Source organism: Bos grunniens, chromosome 18, assembly GCF_055505025.1.
Source record: "Bos grunniens cultivar Pamir isolate PY7600 chromosome 18, Bosgru_T2T1.0, whole genome shotgun sequence".
In the NCBI taxonomy this organism is placed as follows: Eukaryota; Metazoa; Chordata; class Mammalia; order Artiodactyla; family Bovidae; genus Bos; species Bos grunniens.
Window position 1 is genome coordinate 48,566,296 of NC_141182.1, and position 18,558 is coordinate 48,584,853.

An 18,558-nucleotide genomic window follows, 5' to 3' on the forward strand; every position below is an offset into this window, starting at 1 on the left:
CTCTCTCACCCCTAGGAGTCTGAGAGAGTGGTTTTCGGTCAGCTGAGGAAGTGCAAGCTTGGCAGCTGGCCCTTGTGCCCCCTGCTCCCCGCTGCCCGTGGCTCCACGTCTCTTTCTCTCTCTCTCTCTCTCTCTCTCTCTGTCTCTCTGTCTCTCTCTGTCTCTCGCCGGGCCAGGTGCTGGGGGTGCAGGACTGATGACAAGGCAGACGAGGAATAGGCAGCTACTGCTGCCACTGAGTCGCTCAGTCGTGTCTGACTCTTTTGTGACCCCATGGGCTGTAGCCCACCAGGCTCCTCTGTCCGTGGGATTTCCCAGGCAAGAATCCTGGAGTGGGTTGTCATTTCCTTCTCCAGGGCATCTTCCTGACCCAGGGATCGAACCCATGACTTCTGCTTGTCAGGCAGATCCTTTACCACTGTACCAGCTGGGAAGCCCCGGAACTAGCAGACAGACCAGCCAGTGTGTGCGTGTGAGGGCAAGAGCAGGTGCCAGGGAAGTCAGGGAAGCCGGGAGGTGACGTAGAACAGGCTGGGAAGGACCACCAGCCTTCTGAGGAAGGGGGCAAGGGGTGCACTTTGTTGGGGGGACAGAAGGTGTGAGATCCTTAAAGCAAGCAAACTCTGACTCGCCAAGAGGGCGGAGCTTAGAGAGTGCCAGGGAGGGAGCAACCGGGTCACGCAGAGCAGGCCTTGTGAGCCCGCCTCCAGCACACAGGGTTTGTGTCAGGCACGGTGGGGCCTGAAGCAGGCGCTCAACACAAATCCAACACACCCGTTAAAAGTGACCACCCTGCTGCGTGGGAGTGGATCACGGGGACGGAGGAGGCGGTGCATCGAGATCTGGGGGACACGACAGTGGCTTGGACTGAGGTGGCAGCACTGGTTGGAAGGAAGGGGACAGATTCTCAAACAACACTAGCGTGGCCTGCACCTGACGGGGCCGGAAACACAGGCCCAACAGTGCCTGGGAGCAGTCCTTTGCACTGGGTCACGAGGACGAGCTGCCCGAAGAGGAGGAGGCCTGTGTGGCTAAGAACACGTGTGTGGAAGGAAGCCTGAGGGTGCCAAGCGGCAGAAGGCTTTGGGGACCACACTTCCTGCTGAGGGACACCTCCCAGCACAGGTGGTGCAGGACAGGCCTGGGCAGCTCTGTCAGATGACGGAGTTGAACTCTAGACAGGGCCGGGGGCCACCTGGGGAGTCACCCTCTGGCTCTAACAACCTTCTCACCCTCTGCGCCTTTCCCTGTGTGCAGAGATTGTGGACGGCAACGCGAAGATGACCCTGGGAATGATCTGGACCATCATCCTCAGGTTCGCCATCCAGGACATCTCTGTGGAAGGTGAGAGCCGGTGGCCTGCCGACCAGCAGAGAGCAGCCTTTTCTCTCAACCCTGGTGCCACCCGAGTTCTGGGGACTTGGTTAGACTCTCGGGTGTTTTGTCTTCATGCCTCAAGGCTCTTTCCTGAGTCCATCACCGCGCCATGTGGTGGTCTGGGATCAGACTCGCGATAGAGTCAGGCCTGGCCTCGTTCTGCGGGGCATCAGCACCCATGTTTCCACTCCACCTCCCACCCTCGGACTTGGCCTCCAGGGTCCAGGCCAGCACAGGGTGGGAAACCACGGGGCCAGCGTGTGGAGGGGCTCCTGGTGACGGGCCAGCGCGGTGACCAGGACACACGTGGTACCTGCCCTCATAGCACGCCCAGTCTGCTGAGGACAGTCCACAGGGCGCTGCCCACGGGGAACGGAGGGACCTCCTGGGGCACTCCCACCTGCTTCCTCAAAGCTGCAGCCGGCCCCTGAGCGGGCAGCCTGTCCTTGGGGCCTTGTTCAGAAGCCGGGGCCTGCATCAGGCGCTTGTTGGGCAGTGTGTCCCCCAGGCATAGGCTGGGGTCAGAAACGGCTCAGGTTCAGGCCCTGACACTGCCCTGTCACTGTCACTTCCAGGGTGACCCCAGGGGAATGACTGCTTCTGGGGCCTGGCGTGCGGCTAGGATCCGGAAGGGGCACCCACACTGTGGCTGCCCCGTCCAAGGGCCTCTTCCCCCAGCTTCTCTCTGCCCCTTATGCCTGAGCCCCAAGGGTGACCCACCTGCCCTGGGTGCTGTGCCTTTAGCTGTGAGCTTGGGCTTACTGTCCTCGTGTGTTCTGCAGAGACCTCTGCCAAGGAGGGGCTCCTCCTCTGGTGCCAGAGAAAGACGGCCCCGTACAAGAACGTCAACGTGCAGAACTTCCACATCAGGTGAGCGGCTGGCTGAGGGCCTGGCCCACATCATCCCCACGCTGCTTCCCAGGACTCGAGATGCTGGCGGGCCCCACCCCCACCCCCACCCCCACCCCCACCCTGGCCCTCTTCCTGTGGTTTTGTCAGGGTCTGTGAGGTGCCAGCTCTCAGGAGTGCCCCCCCCAACTGGCTTCCATGAACCCCTGGGAAGGTCCCTGTGTGCCTTGGGGGAGGTGGCAGTCAGCTCACGGTCCCGGGCTGAAGGCCTTGTGGCCAGCACCTCTGGGAGGCCCTGTAGAGTCTTCGTCCCCGAGTCAGGTAACTCAGAAGCAGCAGCACGGCTCTGCCTTTGTTTTGACATCTCAAGAGGGAGCTGCCGTCCCCGTGAGTTTAGTGTCGGGGGAAATGTGCCCCGTGTCTATTAGCGGAACAGGACTCAGCCACAATAAGCCTGCTCTCCCTCTGGTCAGGGCAGAAAATGAGTGTGTCCACAAGGCAGGCACGGTCAGTGGGAGATCTGGGAGTATGGCACGGCCTGGGGATTAGGCGTGCAGGCTTTTGGGTGGCCTTGAGACCAGATCTGACATGACCATGACTTGACCCCTCTGAGCCTCTGCTGTCTTCCTGGGGTGGATGGTCCAAGGAGAGGGCAAACACAGGGATGAAGAACGGGGTTTTCCAGCGTCCACAGAGGTCCTCCTGTGTCCTCGGGCTCCCCAGGGCCCTGCACTGGGCATCGGGGACCATTGTGCTCAGCCATTCATAGCGTGCAGTCCCTCCCTCGATCTCCTCCACGTCTCCTTCCTTCCCAGCTAGCTGGTCCTCCGTGCCCTTCTCATTCGTTTATTTATTCAGTCACTCAGTACCTGTGGAGTGCCTACTCCATGCCAAGAGTGGGAATACACTAGCGCTAAGGTCAAGTCCCTGCCCTTGGAAGGTCACACCTCAGCCGGGGACCAGCAGTTCCCAAAGGTGTGCAGGAACCGGCCTAATCCAAGTAGTGAGAAGGGCCGAAGAAAGACAACGAAATAGGATGAGGTGGCAGAAGGTAACCAGCAGGAGTGCCGTGCTCAGAGACGGGGTCTGTGTGAGACGCCAGAAAGCCTGACCTCCGGAAGAGCCAGCCCTTAGAGCAGCGGCCCCCAACCTCTTTGGCAGCAGGAACTGGTTTCATGGAAGATAGTTCTTCCACAGACCATTCCTCTCTCTGAGGGTGGGAGGCGGGGCGTAGTTTTGGGATGATTCAAGCCCATTCTATTCACTGTGAACTTTATTTCTAACCTGATGCTGCCGCTGACCTGATAGGAGGTACCTGTGTACACCCCAGAAGTTGGGGACCCCTGCCTTAGAGGTTTCCGGGCAGGGAAATGTGACCAGTCTGGCCTGTGACCAGCTGTCACTTCCCTCTGAACAGAGCCCCTCACGCCAGGCCACATCCTGGCATTTAGCCAGCACACCGGTCAGGTCAGCCAAGGTGCAGAGGGCCCGCAGCACAGGCCTGTCCGGTTCAGTGGGGCCACGCACGGCAGTGCTCAGCGGGGCACAGCTACCCCGGTAACAAGCAGTCATAAAGCACTTGTCACGTGGCAGGTATTGGCCTAAGCCTCACACAGTTACTCATCCTCACAACAGCCCGATGAAGTGTAGGCACTGTATTATCCCTATTTGGCAGATGTAGAAACTGAGGTAGCAGGAGGTTAGAGGACTTGCCTAAGGTTGCACTGACAGCGGAAGGGGTGGGGTTTTCCCCCAGACGGTCCGGCTCCAGCAGCCAGGCTCACAGCCAGCCGGGCACACTCTCTAGACCCCCTCGCTAAGTGGGAGGTAGTCATTCCTGTGTGCTCACGGCCCATAGCCACTCATGACCATGGGGGCCCTCCTCACAACCTTGGCCTTTCCATCCCCAGCTGGAAGGATGGTCTTGCCTTCAATGCCCTGATCCACCGGCACAGACCAGAGCTGATCGAGTACGACAAGCTGAGAAAGGTACGCATCTCTCACTCCCCTCGGTGGCCCACAGACACCCCAACTCTGACCCTGACTCTGGGCCACTTCCCCCAGCCCATCCGTCGCTGGTGTCCAGAGCTGAACTCTGTGCTCAGATGGGCAGACCAGGAGGGCCCTGTGCCAGCCATCAGGAAACCCAGGCTTGGTGGCTGATCTCGCCTTCTTTGCTCCCCTTGGGACCTGTCCCCTTCTCCCTCCTTGAGCTGCCAGGGGTTATGGGAGATCCTGGCCGACAATGCCTTCCAGTTCTGCTTCCTTTTTATTTATTTACTTATGACTTTATCAGGTCCTAGTTGGGGCGGGCAGGCTTCTCTCTAGTTGTGGCATGAGGGCTCAGTCGTTGTGGCACACGGGATTAATTAACTGCCCCTTGGCATGTGGAATCTTAGTTCCCCAACCAGGGATCGAACCCGAGTCCCCTGCATTGGAAGGCGGATTCTTAACAGTGGACCACCAGGAAGGTCCCCAGCTCCCCTTCCATAACCCTCTAGATTCTGGAAGCATTCACGCTCTGCCCAGTGGGGAGCGGTAAGGAATTCTGAACCATCATGGGGGTACCCATGCTACAGAAGAAGGAAGGCGCTCCTGAGCTGGCCTCGTGGGGCAGGGCCCATGGGGGAGGCAGCCTAGGGCCAGAGAGAAAGAGCATCATCCCAGATGGGGGCCCAGATTGGGGGATGGGGGTGCCCAGGCCTGCACTCAGCCTGCTCAGGCCACAGCCACTAATCAAGTAATCGAATTGGGCTGTAGCTGGAGAGTGGGAGAGGCCCATGAGGGAGGGTCAATGTGAAGTGGGCTCCCATCCTGTGAGTTGGGCTGAGCTTAGAACTCGGAGGCTTTCTGCTCCCCACCCCCATGCCCACACCCCAGTGTGCTCTCAGGTCTGGATCAGTGTTTCAGGGCAGGGGTCTTGATCTGGGACCCAGGGATGGCTGGAAATTCTAAGGAAAGAGCACACCTGTGTTTTTTTCTGAAGGAAAGGTGCACAGTTAGCCCCCCAAAGATTTCCAGGAGTGTTCCTTTATCCAGGTGTGTCTGCCCCGCCCCCAACTCCCTGCAGCAGCACACATGGCTGAGAACTGCCTGAAGGAACATTTCCAGTTCCAGCCCTCCCCAGGATCCCTCCCTTTGGGGCCAGCCCTTGTTCCCTCTGCTTGTGCATCCTGCCCCTGACCATGTTTCTCTCGCCTCCCTCCCCCAGGACGACCCCGTCACCAACCTGAACAATGCCTTCGAAGTGGCTGAGAAATACCTCGACATCCCCAAGATGCTAGATGCAGAGGGTAAGTACATCGCTCTTGCTCTTGTCAGCACGCTGTTTTACGGGCATGTCTTGGGGTGACCTCGGAGCTGGCGGAGCCAGCCGGAACGCCTGAGCAAATCTGCTTGAACCGGGAATAATGGTGTCGTCACCCAGGGCGCCCAGGCGGGAGCAGCCTGGGTTGGAGTTGATGGGGAAGGGGTCTTTGAAGGGACCAGCTCTTAGGGCCGCCCCTGGGGCCTGGGCCCCGGCACCCCCGCCATAGCCCTTCCTGACTGGTCCCGCCCCTCAGTCACTGGGAGGGTCGGCTTCTGTGAATAACCAAGGCCTCCACCTTCCTGCCTGCCACAGGCTAGGGATCTAGAGCCCACAGAGTGGAATGTTGTTTTCCTTTTCCGGCTTTGCTCCGTTTCCCAGCCACGCACCACCCCAGCCAGGACCCCCGCCTCTGGCCTCTGGCGGCCCCTGGGGCTGACCGTCTACCAGCCCCTTGAGGCCGTTCTCAGAGAGAGGAAGTGGCCTCGTCTTAATCCCATTTCCCACAGCCTTGGCCTTTCCGGTGACCATGGGGGATGGAGGGGCCGAGGGGCTGGCCAAGCCCACTGGAGTTGCCCAGGGTCATGGATTCGGCTCCGAGGGTCCTTCTCCCAGGACTCCTGCTGTGGCCTGGGGAGCCCGTGCATCTCCGTGAGCGCCCGTCCCCACCCCCGCTGGGGCAGTTTAACCCTTGTCATTCACTTACAGACATCGTGAACACGGCCCGGCCCGACGAGAAGGCCATAATGACCTATGTGTCCAGCTTCTACCATGCCTTTTCGGGAGCGCAGAAGGTACCGGGCAGGGCCAGGCAGGCCCACCTCGCCGCCACCGCCCAATGCCGCTGCTGCCTCTCTCCTCCCGCACTCACCTCATTTCTCTTGCAGACGGCAGTGGCCTCTCTCCAACTGGAAGCCATCCCCCCGGCTCCTTGGCATCACCGCCCGTTTAGCCTCTCCCTGCTCGTAGTATCTCTCGAGCGCCTCAGAGCTCACCCCCCTCCTTCAGTGCAATACATACAGTCAGTGACCGAGTCAGGCAGGGCCCCTGCCCTCATGGAGCTTACAGCCTAGTAGGCAAGACAGACAACAAGCAGGTCCACAGAGAAAGTAATGTACATGAGAGGAGTAGGAGAGAGCACAGACAGCGTGGTGGGAGGCACTGGGATCCTCACTGGCGGGGAGAGGGCGATGAGCAGGAGCTGCGGAGTGTTCCAGATAGAGGGGGGAGCAAGTGCAAAGGCCCTGAGGCATCAATGGCGGGGCTTATCCAAGGAATGGCTGGGGAGCAGAGGAAGGTGAGGTCAGAGAAGGTGACAGAGACCTTCTGGGGAGACATTGTAGTCCTGGAGTTTGGGTTTCATTCTGAGACCCCAGGAGATGATTAGGGGTTTGTGCTCAGGTGGTAGGTGGTCACACAGGACATGGATCCTGCGTATGTTTTCAGAAAGATCAAATAATGCAAGCAAGATCCCCCCAGCCCCAACCAAGGCTCCCGCTGTGTCCCAAACCCAGGTCTGGTTAGGAAAGGAATCTGTCCCTCTCAGATGTCGCCCCCTTCCCCTCTGCAAAACTTTGGCAAGACGTGCCCACGCAGGCTGGAGCCGGGGTCTGGCTTCCAGTCCAGAGCCAGCGCTATCCTTCCCGCATGAGCCTCAGGCCCGGCCTCAGCCGCCCTTCCTGCATCTTTCACTCTCTCCTGCCTCTCTCTCTCTCTCTCTGCGCAGATATTGTAGGCACTCTGAGGCCAGATGAGAAAGCCATCATGACTTACGTGTCCTGCTTCTACCACGCTTTCTCAGGGGCTCAAAAGGTGAGCTGGGGGCGGGAGCACCTTCACTGCTGTGGCCGGAGACTCACCCTTGCCAACCCCCGACCCCCACCACCATCCCACCATCCCAGTGTCCGGGCTGAGGACTGACCCAGCCTGGAAGGTTCTTGTGACCCTGAGCCTCCATGGCCATCACCCAGCCAGCACTGGTCCAGGGCTGAGACGCCACAGACAGTCCCACGAGTCCCTCCATGGATACAGCCCACCCTGTGAAGTGGCGGCTGGTCCCAGTTTTCTCTAGATAAGGCAGTCGAGTCCCAGTATCACCTCAGAGAGCGGGGCGCAGCTGGGGCCTGTGCACCTGCTCTCAGCTGTCCCCCTCTTTCCCTGATCCATGCCAGGCCACCCGCCTGCCACACTGGCCATGTCCCCACTGGGAATGCTGGCTCTCCTGCCCTGCTCTGCGGCTCCTTCCCCCAGCAAACACCCCAGGACAGGCCTGTCTCTGATTCCAGGGGCCCAGGTCACAGGGCCCCTGCCCCCAGCAGCCCCACCACCGCAAGCAGGGAGTCAGAAGTGTCTGTTCCCTGGGGTGGCCCTCCCCGAGCCCAGCTGACCTCTCACCAGAGCTGCCCCTGCTGCCTGGAGGCCTGGACACCTCTGTCTCCTCCTCCTGCCTCCTGCATGCCTGGTTTTGGCCTGCAGTGTATTCCCAGCAATTTGATTCTGTGTCCCGGTTAGCAGTTGGGCAGAGAGCAGACCAAGAGATGAGCTGGTTATTGAGCAGTAACTCGTGCTTCCCAGGTGGTGCTAAGAACCGCCTGTCAGTGCAGGAGACGTAAGAGACGTGGGTTCAGTCCCTGGGTCGAGAAGATGCCCTGGAGGAGGACACGGCAACCCACTCCAGTATTCTTGCCTAGAGAATCCCTGGCGGGCTACAGTCCGTGGTGTCACACAGAGTTGGACACAGCTGAAGCAACGTAGCCCGCCCGCAGCTGCGTGCTAGGACCTCCAGACACTCCATGTGCACGGGCTGTCAGCAGCCCATGCCCACGCCGGGAGTGGCGGGCCCCGGTATCCCCACTTACAAGAAGGGGACACAAGTCACGGGATGGGGACTTTGCTGCCTGCCTCAGAACCCCAGGTCCAGCAAGGCCTTCCTGCGGGCAGTCTGCCAGGGGTCCCTGCTCTGTCGCCGCTCAGCAGTGTGACCTCAGAGAAGGCCCTCACCTCCCTTCTCCCACATGTATAATGGGGAGCAGACCAGCGCCCTCCTCAGGATCGTCTGAGGGTGAAATGAGCAGGCCAAGGGCTCAGGACAGTGTCTGGCCCCATGAGCGCCCCGCACACGGCCTGGCAGTGGGAGCAGCCTCCCCAGCACGTGGCTGGAGTATGTGTTTGATGTGTTCTCCTGGTGGTGGGGAGACTGGGGGTGCCTTTGGCACAGGCAGGGAGGTGGAGGGGACCCCTCACCCTAGAGGGAAAACGGGGTGGGGTGGGAGATTCTTGGCCGCAAACCCCCACTGATGGCACGTTTGCTGTGGGCCTCCCTGCTCCACGGGCCCCTTGCCAGCCTCGCTGCTGCCACACTGCCCTGAAGGGCGTGTCTTCTCTCTGCCCAGACTGCCCTCTGGTGCTTATAGCAGGACTCCAGTGGGGGACCAGAGGCCTGGAGGCTCTGTGGGAGGGCATGCCGGCCGGAAAGCCCAGGTCAGAGCATTTGGGAGGTTTTTTTGGTGTTCTTTACTCCTAGGAGTTTGGGATCTTAGTTCCCAGAGCAGCGCCCTCTGCAGTGGAAGCAGGGAGTCCTAACCACTGGACACCAGGGAAGCCCCAACATCTGGGAGTTTTTGAGGGAGCTGGGCCTCTCTCTTTAGGGAGGAAATAAAGGCCAGCCTCTGGGGAGCTGTGGGTCACCAGGGACATGCAGCATACAGGCCTCTCCAGCTTCCTCCAGCCTGTTTACTTCTCAGGAGAGCCCCGTAATGCTTGTGTTATTGCCACCGTCTTTTCCCCAGAGGCTCCATCAGGCCCCTTAAAAGAGTGCTCTCAGGGTTTTGTTTCATTTCATGAATGCAGGGCAGCCCTAGTCCTTGCCCCATGTATGCCCGTCCTCTCCTGCTGGTTTATTTCTTTCTACTCACGAAAGCATCTGCTCTTTGTCCTTTGCTCGCTCATTCATTCATCAGCTCTGAGTCCCTCAGACATGCCAAGCCCCAAGCCGGGTGCCAGGAATTCAGCCTTGAAACAAAACACTCCTGCCCATCAGCCCGCACCTTCGCGGGGCCTGCCTGGCAGGGTGGAGCTGAACTTGGGGGACCGGTCTGGTCGTCTCTCCAGGCTGGGGGTCAGGGACTTCCCTGCAGGCTCCGACCTGGGCTCTGCTTCCTGCGCTCACTCAGGGCTGGGTGTTCGCTGGCCAAGGCCTTCGCAAGCCTCCCCTCTGGGGCTTGTCGGCGAGTGTCCTGCAGCATGCAGCAGGTGTGCGTGTGCGTGTGTGTGTGTACACACCAGCCGCAGCTGGCCCCCCACTCCCCTCCCCACCTGTGTGTGGAGGGGAGAGGCGGGCGTCAGCAGGGCTGGAGCCATCCCCAAGCCTCTCTGTTTTCCTTCCCCACCGCTCTGTAGACCCTCCTCACTATTTCTGTTCCTGTTCTGTTGCCGTTTTCAACTCTTCTTCTTGGAGGCTTTCTGTGCTTCCTGAAAGGTACCTGGTCTCTGTGTGCCATCCCTCACCCTCCTCCTCCTGTCCTTGCATTCCCCGCCCCCCACCCCCCCAGCAAGACCCACCCTGTAGTTCGGGGCAGAGACTAGTCACTGTTGGCGCCGCGCCCCGCTCTCAGGAGCCCCGGCTCCCCTCCACCCTGTGGATCAGGACCTCTGCCCACCCAGCCAGCGGCAGCCTTCTCTAGGGGGGATAGGAAAGGGGCCAGGCGTGCTCTGCCCATGCACCCACCACCAGCCTGCTCTGGGGGACACCGGCACCCCCTCCTCTGCCCACGCCCCACGGCTCCCTGGTGCAGCCTCCCTTCCCAGCCAAGGGGCGGGTCCTTCCAGGGTTCAGCTGCGTGGAGGACCCTACTCAGCCTCACTCAGGCCTCCTCTCTGTGGGCCTCTGAGTCCATTTCCCCCACATTAGGGTACTCCCCACCCCGCTTCAACACTTCCAGGGTCCAAGCGGAGAGAGCACACAGGCCTGGCTCCCTGAGCAGGGGCCTTAGCAGTCAGCTTCAAGGACCCCAGCAAGGCCTGTCAGGACTCAGCCGTTCAGGGCACCCTCTTGCTGGCTCTGTGCTTCCTCTCCTCCCCGCCTCGGGGCCTTCTGTGTGGGCCACAGACGTGCCAGCTTTCAGGGGACCTGCCTGTCAGGAGGGAGGGTCAGCAGCCCCCAGGCAGCCCTGACTGTGTGCGCTTTCCCCCCCAACCCCGTCCCCCGACCCAGGCTGAGACCGCTGCCAACCGGATCTGCAAGGTGCTGGCCGTCAACCAGGAGAACGAGCACCTGATGGAAGATTATGAGAGGCTGGCCAGCGACGTGAGTGACCCCTCACCCCCGCCCTCCCCCGGTGGCCCCGCCAGAGCTGAGGGATCGGACCCCTCTCATTACCCTTGGCCCAAGTCCCTGTGACACCTGCAGAGCAGAGAGCAAGGATGGCAGCAAGACCTTCTAGAGAAGGTCACAGGGCTACAGAGCGGAGTTTGACCACATCAGTGCTTGTGGTTTCAAGGACTGAGGGTCAGAGTGATGTGTCACCGAGCTTATTGGCTCCTGGCACCCCAAGCCTGCCTTCCTACAGAGATACCTAGGGACAGGGTTTTTCCCACTTCATTAGAATCAGGTGGGGAGCTTTTTATTTTATTTTTTAAAAATCCGTTGGGCACGCCATGCAAAAAAATATTAGTTCCCTGACCCAGGGATCAAACCCACACCCCCTAGAGTGGAAGCACAGAGTCTTAACCAGTGGATCACCAGGGAAGTCCCTTTATTTTAAAAAAAATTTTAAAGGAGCTTTTTTAAAAGTTCCCACCCCTATGCAAAAATTCCTGTCCCCATGTCCCGCACACAGAAGCCTGATTTGGTAGGATAGAGAGACACCCGAGATCCGATACAGCGACAGACAGGATGGCTGTCTGTCACGGCAGGTCCCCTGTGAGGAGGGAACTCCTGTTACCCTCTTGGCATCTATGCTGCCCAGGAGGAGCCGTTTGACTGCTCTTCTAGATCAGTGTTCCCCAGACTCTGAGATTTCACAGACCAGGAATATTTGGGAAATATTTCCAGGCCCCCTATAGTGGCCAGCTTTTTCTTTTGCAAAGTTAAGGATACTTTAAACAAGAGAAAGCTACCACCTGGTACCACCATCGCTGCCAACACCAAGGAAAGGTTAAGGGGCTGTGTCCAGAGTCCCAGCCTTGCCCAACAGAGGGCAGGCGGTGCCAGGCACCCAGTAGTGAACACCATGGAGGCCTTGGGCCTCGGTTTTCTTATCCTGTCTGCGGCTGGCACGTCTGCCTGCATGGTGACTGGTCTTACTCTCCTGGGATTGTTCTGGGATGTCCAGTTTGTTTGCTCGTTTGTACCCAGTCTTCACTCCATCAAAGACACGAGTGGCTCGTAAAAGTACAGGTCACTTTCTTTTTTCAATTGTACTGTCTAGTTTCTTGTGCCCAGGCCCTGCGCCTGGCACCAACCACCCCAGAGTGAGCCAGGCGTGTGGCCAGCCCTGCCTTGGGGCGCTTACAGTTGGTGAACGGGAAGCAGCAAGGTTCTCAAATAGTGTTGCGTATGGCGACAGTGGATTTTTGTGCGGGCCTGATGGGGGCGGTGCGCCCACAGGGATGTCTAAATTGAGGCCATCCTGCTTAGAGGAGGGAGGAAGACCAAGAGCAAAGGCAGAAGCAGAAAGTAGCCAGAGAACAGCACTGTGATTCCAGCAGGAGTGATATTCCCAGAATCCCTGGCCATGGGATGCCCATGGGGAATCATGGAGAAGTCAGGCTGGACAGCAGGGGTGATCCCCCGAGATGGGGTCCTCGAAGATCCAGGTCCCATGTCCATGAGCTGGAGGCAGCCCTGTCACCTGTCGGCGGGTCCCCTGCAAAGGTCACCCCGACTTTTCGTGGGCCCACAGCTCCTGGAGTGGATCCGGCGCACCATCCCCTGGCTGGAGGACCGCGTGCCGCAGAAAACCATCCAGGAGATGCAGCAGAAGCTGGAGGACTTCCGCGACTACCGGCGGGTCCACAAGCCGCCGAAGGTGCAGGAGAAGTGCCAGCTGGAGATCAACTTCAACACGCTGCAGACCAAGCTGCGCCTCAGCAACCGGCCTGCCTTCATGCCCTCCGAGGGCAAGATGGTGTCGGTGAGTGCCGGGGCCCAGGAGGCCTACGGAGCCACAGAGGCCCCGTGAGGGGTGGAGGGGCAGCTCCAGGCCACCCCCAGGCGTATTGTCTGGCCTGCACAGTCTTTCTGAACTAGAACGCACAGATCCGGGTACAAGGCGCCGTGGGGCATACACTTGACACTTGACTGTTTCGTTTCCCCGCATCACTCCCTGGAGTTTTACTCTCATCCCAAGACCACACCATAGTTTGGAGTCATTTGAATTTGGACCTTCATTTAGCTGGGACTCCCAGACCTCCAAGTGCTTGAGATCCCTTTCCAGGAGAGGGTGATAGTCACTGCACAGGCACCTTTTGACTCCCATAGCACCATGGGGGCATTCATTCATTCCTTGTCACTCATTCGTTTAATCGGAAAGTGTAGACTGCACCTGCCTCGTGTGGGGCCCTGTGCAGGCGTGCAGGTACAGCAGAGCAGGGTGACGTGTGACCCCGGCCCATTTCTCTGCCTTCTGTGAGCATCCCTCGGGAGGCACTGCCCCGCTGGGTGCCCCAGCCCCCCATGTAGCCCTGCCCTCTCCTGCCTCCACAGGACATCAACAACGGCTGGCAGCACCTGGAGCAGGCCGAGAAGGGCTACGAGGAGTGGCTGCTGAACGAGATCCGCCGGCTGGAGCGGCTCGACCACCTGGCAGAGAAGTTCCGGCAGAAGGCCTCCATCCACGAGGCCTGGACCGATGGTACAGCCCTCCCCACTCCCGCCCTCCTTTCCTGGCTCTCAGACACACGCACGTGCTCACAGTACACGCAGACACTTGCACACACAGAGCCCCTGCTGCCTGTGTAGGGTTTGTCTCTTTCTTAGGCTCCCTTTTTTGCTGCCTCGGAACACACGTGTCACAAATGACGCTTTGGGTGCATCCAGTCCTGGGCAGCAAGGAACAGCTTGGGGCCAGGTCTCCCCAGGCTGCTCTGGCCTGGATATCACTCACAGGTGGGCCCCTTCCTGGGTCATCTGAGAATGCAGCCCTGGGTTGGTTGTTTAGGGACGTGACCCCCAGGCCTGCCCGTCTGCCCTGAGGACAGCACCCCTCCAGGCCAGTGGGGCCGGGGGCAGGCTCGCCCTGCTCCGGCAGCCTGGGTTCACACAGCCTGCCTTCCGTCCCCCTCACCCTTTGAGACCATGAACCTCACGCTGAAGAGTCTGTCCTGGCCAGCCTGGGATCCAAAGCACGGTCCTTAGACCAGGCCACAGAGCCACCTCCTGGCCCTGCTGCCCAACTTGCAGGTGCCGCTCACTGACCAGCCTTCGGTGTGGCCCCCCATGGGAGCTCTTTCTCACCTCTGCCCCATCCCGTGCCTCCCCCTGGGGGGCTTGCCCTCCATGGGATGCCTTCTCCCAGAAGGGCTGCGGTGACTCCAGTTTTTCGGCAGCTCCACAGCTGCCTGTTCTCTTGGCTCGGGCTGCGGGATTCCATCACGTCCTGGCCCTCAGCTGGGACCCACACCAGGCTGAGATCCCAGATCCCAAGGGCCTGAGAGCCTTCAGGAAACGGCCAGCGCCTGGGAACGCGGAGGGCCTTCCACGGGGCTCCCACCCTCCCACTCTGGCCGCCTCCTTCCCGCTCTGTTTTGCTCTCCTGCCACCACTCTGCTGAACTGGCTTCATGCTTCCTTGTATTGCTCAGTGTGGTTCTTCCTCCCACCCTCCTGGTCCCCCACGAGATCCTCACTGAGCCCCCGGGGGCTCCTCCAGCACCCCCCCGACCCCCGCCACCCAGCTATTTGGTGTGCATGCTTGCATACTCAGTTGCTTCAGTTGTTCCAACTCTTTGCAGCCCCATGGGCTGTAGCCTACCAGTCTCCTCTGTCCATGGGATTCTCCAGGCAAGAATACTGGAATGGGTTGTCACGCTCTCCTCCAGGGGATCTTCCCGACCCAGGCATCAAACCTGGGTCTTCTGCATTTCCCGCATTGACCAGCAGGTTCTTTAATACTAGCACCACCTGGGAAGCCCTTTGGCAGGCAGCCCCAACCCTGGCCAGTTGCTAAGACCCACCCAGAGGCGCCCACATGGAGCCTGCCCACCTCTGCCGGCACGTGGACACGAGGCTCTGTGGGCTGTGCTGACTGGGGCCCATGTCATCCATGTTCCTGGCCGCTGCCCAGCAAATGCCCTCCTCACAGGAGCTCCTGAGGATCCTGGCCCTCCTGTGCCAGGGGAGGGATGCAGAGCAGGGGGAGCTGGAAGGCCAGGCGAGGACCACAAAGTCCGTGCTGGGAGGCAGGTGCCTCCCTCTGCCTCGCAGAAGCCACGCTCGTGGGTTCTGCCCCTCAGACCTGAGGGGAGGGGCATTGACGTGTAGTTCATTTGTTGGTTCTTCATTCACTCAGTCAACAAACATCTCTCGAGCCCCTTCGCTGTGCTCAGCAGTTTCCCAGGTGGGGAAAGGTTCCTGCCCAGGGAGCTCAGAGACCAGCCAGTTTGGCCATTTCTCTCGTCAGAGGTCCCTTGTCGTTTAAGTGGGTTTTAGAGCACCCATGTCCCCCACTTGGACTGAACCATCTGCCGTTATCCGTGTCATCTCTCTCCATTATCCTTCTTTGGTCTCTGAAGACCATCCCTGTGTGTTTGCCTCCTGGGGGCCTCTTGTCAGCCCTTCAGCCTCTCTCCTGGGACTCCAAGAGGCCTGGAAGAGGGTCTCCTGAGGCCCAGCGGAGGAGGGGTGATGGGCCCTCAGAGCTGCTTCCCTGGAACCTGGCCGGCCTTCACCTGAAGGCGTTTAGAAGTGGGTCCAGGCTTCAGCCAGGGCCCAGCCGCTCCATCGGCCTCCACATGCCCTGGCCCCGCCTCCCCTCAGGCACTCTGGCATCCAGCCCTCCCCCTCGCGTCGGCCCGGAGCCACTGGGAAGGGCTATCCATTCTCATTCCCGAGACCTGAAGCCTCCATCCTCTGAACCACCAATTACACACCACAGGGCAGACCGGCCCCGCTGTACCCCTGGGATCGGGTGGAGCAGGCTCCTTACCTGTGTGTGCAGCGGGGGCAGAGGGCAGATTGAGCTGCCGCCACCCTGTAACCCCCTCACCATCCACTGCAGCCTGCAGGAGTGTGTGAGCCTCCACGTGGAGGCTCCTCACAGGGTCTCAGATTGTCTGGGGAGAAAGCAAAAATGAGCACCCCCCTCCCTCCCCCCTCCTTCGGCCTGGCTGCCCCTTGGCCCAGGTCCCAGGCAGCCCTGGCCGCGGCCCCCTCCTCCCCCTTCTTCCCCCTGGCAGCTCCCTTGCGGCAGCTCTGCTGAGGCAGAGAAGTGGTAACCTGCTATTTCTGGTTCCCATCCTTGGGAGAAAGCGATCTGGAGAAGGGAATTGCAAGCTTGCCTTTGTGGTTGGGCCCACTGCCCCGGGGCTGGGGCGGCAGGGCCCCATGGAGTCAGGCTCCCAGGCCGCACCACCCTCTGCCCGCTGGTTCGGGGCTCCATCCCTGGGACGGCTGCGGTGGGGTGGGCCTGGCTGGTGCCCACACTTTTCGAGATCACCTCACTGGGGCTTTAGCCAAGGGCTGGCATTGGCCCCATTTTACAGAAGAAGGAGCAGGCCAGGAGAGACTGCCTGCTTGGCTGCACTCGGCAGGCAGCTATTGGGATTTTCTGGTGCCAGCTGAGGAGGGTTTGGTCTCTGAGTATGCACTCTGGGGATAGCCCGAGGTTGCTTTAGAGGTTAGGGGTCCCAGCATCTCCCCCTCAGTTCTTTGCGGTACTGAGTGTGCAGGGCTCCTCGCCTGAGCTTCTGTCCCAGGGTGTATAATTAGCCAGGCTCCGGGCCTAATAACAGTGTTCCTTCCTTCCTTCAAAGGGCCTGACATGGGCCCTGCCTCACTGCACACAGAAAGCCCTTAGGGTAGCATGGAGCAGATGTGTGATAGGACTCCCTCCCTGAGGGGGCGTGGCGCCCAAGGGCCAGGGAGCAGGCATAGGGGTCAGGATCCCGGAAGAGCCCCAAGTCAGACTTCCCCTCCCCTCTGCACCCCGCCACCCCCCTGGCACTGCTGAGGCCCAGTTAGGCCCTCTGCAGGTGGGTGTTGATGTTTCCAGCCTTGGTAGCACTGTCCAGATTCTTACATTCTACCAATAAAGGACTTCCCAGGTGGCGTAGTGGTTAAGAACCCACCTGCCAATGCAGGAGACGTTGAGATGTGGGTTTGATCTTTGGGTTAGAAAGACCCCCTGGAGGAGGAAATGGCCACCTACTCTAGTGTTCTTGCCTGGAGAACCCCATGGACAGAGGAGCCTGGTGTTCTGCAGTCCATAGGGTCATAAAGAATCGGACACGATTGAGCGACTTGGCATGCACCAATAAAAGACACTAAGTCTAGAATACAGAGCCTGAGTTGGGATATCTGACTCACGCCCACCAACCCCACAGTGTCTCCCAGCCCCATCCAGGAGGTGTTATAGCTTAGAAATACCTTCAAAGGAGCAAGGGAAAAGGTTCCCGGGGTTTCCGGCTTTCATGGCAGCATCCTCGCTAAGGCAGGGCATGGGGTCTGTACCCCACTCCCCTCCCTCTGGTTGGACACCCCCTCTGGATGCCCGCGATGCTGTTGACCAAGCACCCCTGCCCTCCGCCCCACCTCAGGGAAGGAGGCCATGCTGAAGCACCGGGACTATGAGACGGCCACCCTGTCGGACATCAAGGCCCTCATCCGCAAGCACGAAGCCTTCGAGAGCGACCTGGCCGCCCACCAGGACCGCGTGGAGCAGATTGCTGCCATCGCCCAGGAGCTCAAGTATGTGTGGGCTCACGGTCCCCCATCATCTGCTTCCCTGCCAGCGCCTGGTCCAGAGCGGTGGTGGGGCAGTGGTGGAGGGGTTCCCCTGGTCCTTTCCACCCTCACCCCTTCCTTTCCCATGCCAGGAAGGAGCCTTACGGGGTGATGCCTTTTGTCCGCCTGTCTTAACCCCAGATGAGACCCATAGTGGGATCTACGTTCCCCAGCAGAAGGGAGGTCTCTGGCCCCCTGAGGTGGTGGGCGGCCTAACCTCCACGGCCCCCACCCGTGGCTCCCCAAGGGAGTTGGGCTGCACAGAGAGCCCATTGTTCGGCCCGGCCTCTTCCCTCTGCTGCTCAGAATACACTTATTGTAAGAGCTTCCAGGCAGCCGGTTCTCTGCCCTCCCCGCCCCACCCCAGTCAGATAAACTCGTGCACACAATTAGTACACTGAGTCTCCAGCACAGTGAAAGGGAGCCTTATTCCCCCATCGGAGCGGCCAGCAGCAGGCAAGGCCCAGGGAGCGGGAGGCCCCAGCCATTACTTCATGGAAAATCCAAAGGCCCTGGAGGGGCGGCAGGGCTCCCAAAATAGCCGTCTGCTCAAAAATAGGATCCTTGGCTGGAGTTGGCCTTTCGACAGACACCTCCCACCCTGTCACAGTCATCCCCGAAGTTCTGCCTGTTCCTCCAAGGCGGGGGCCCAGCGGCGAGGCCTGGAGGAGCCCCACACCGGGCAGGGCTGTCTCCCTGACTCACTCCCTCCGCACTGCCCAGCTGCTCTGGGGCTCCCCATGTGCTCGCCCAGGGGCAGAAGTACTAGCAGGCACAGTCCTGGGTACACGCACCCTCACTGGGCACTGTTGGGGGTCCTGCAGCTCCTCTAGGATCAAGCTCCCTGTACCTGGCACGTCCAGGCCAAGGAGAGTGAGGTCACGGATACAGACGCCCACCATCTGCAGGGGTTGTGGGGGTGGGACAGGCGAGCCCCTGGACGCTGGTTGGCAACAGACTTGCAGTCAGCGCTAGGCCAGCCCACTGCTCGGGCACTGGGAATGGCCATGTGAAACCCATCGCCCTGAGCCAGGGAGCTGACGGTCCCCCAGGCAACTCTCTGGACAGTTGCCCTGGAGGAAGGG

General features: G+C 60.2%; 1 protein-coding gene across 4 annotated transcripts in view; it reads left to right on the plus strand.

The window, feature by feature from the left end:
* The window catches only part of ACTN4 (actinin alpha 4), a 73,824-nt gene that overhangs the window by 47,598 nt on the left and 7,668 nt on the right, over positions 1-18,558 (plus strand). For 2 of the 4 annotated variants that reach the window (XM_086352353.1, XM_086352356.1), the window contains exons 4-12: positions 1,258-1,344; positions 2,160-2,247; positions 4,137-4,215; positions 5,438-5,519; positions 6,242-6,327; positions 10,746-10,838; positions 12,436-12,666; positions 13,239-13,386; positions 17,287-17,437. In XM_086352353.1, the coding sequence (XP_086208479.1) occupies positions 1,258-1,344; positions 2,160-2,247; positions 4,137-4,215; positions 5,438-5,519; positions 6,242-6,327; positions 10,746-10,838; positions 12,436-12,666; positions 13,239-13,386; positions 17,287-17,437 (1,045 nt within the window). Of the gene's footprint in view, positions 1-1,257; positions 1,345-2,159; positions 2,248-4,136; positions 4,216-5,437; positions 5,520-6,241; positions 6,328-7,259; positions 7,346-10,745; positions 10,839-12,435; positions 12,667-13,238; positions 13,387-17,286; positions 17,438-18,558 lie in introns of all 4 variants that reach the window. The other 2 variants (XM_086352355.1, XM_086352357.1) reach the window with 1 other exon arrangement.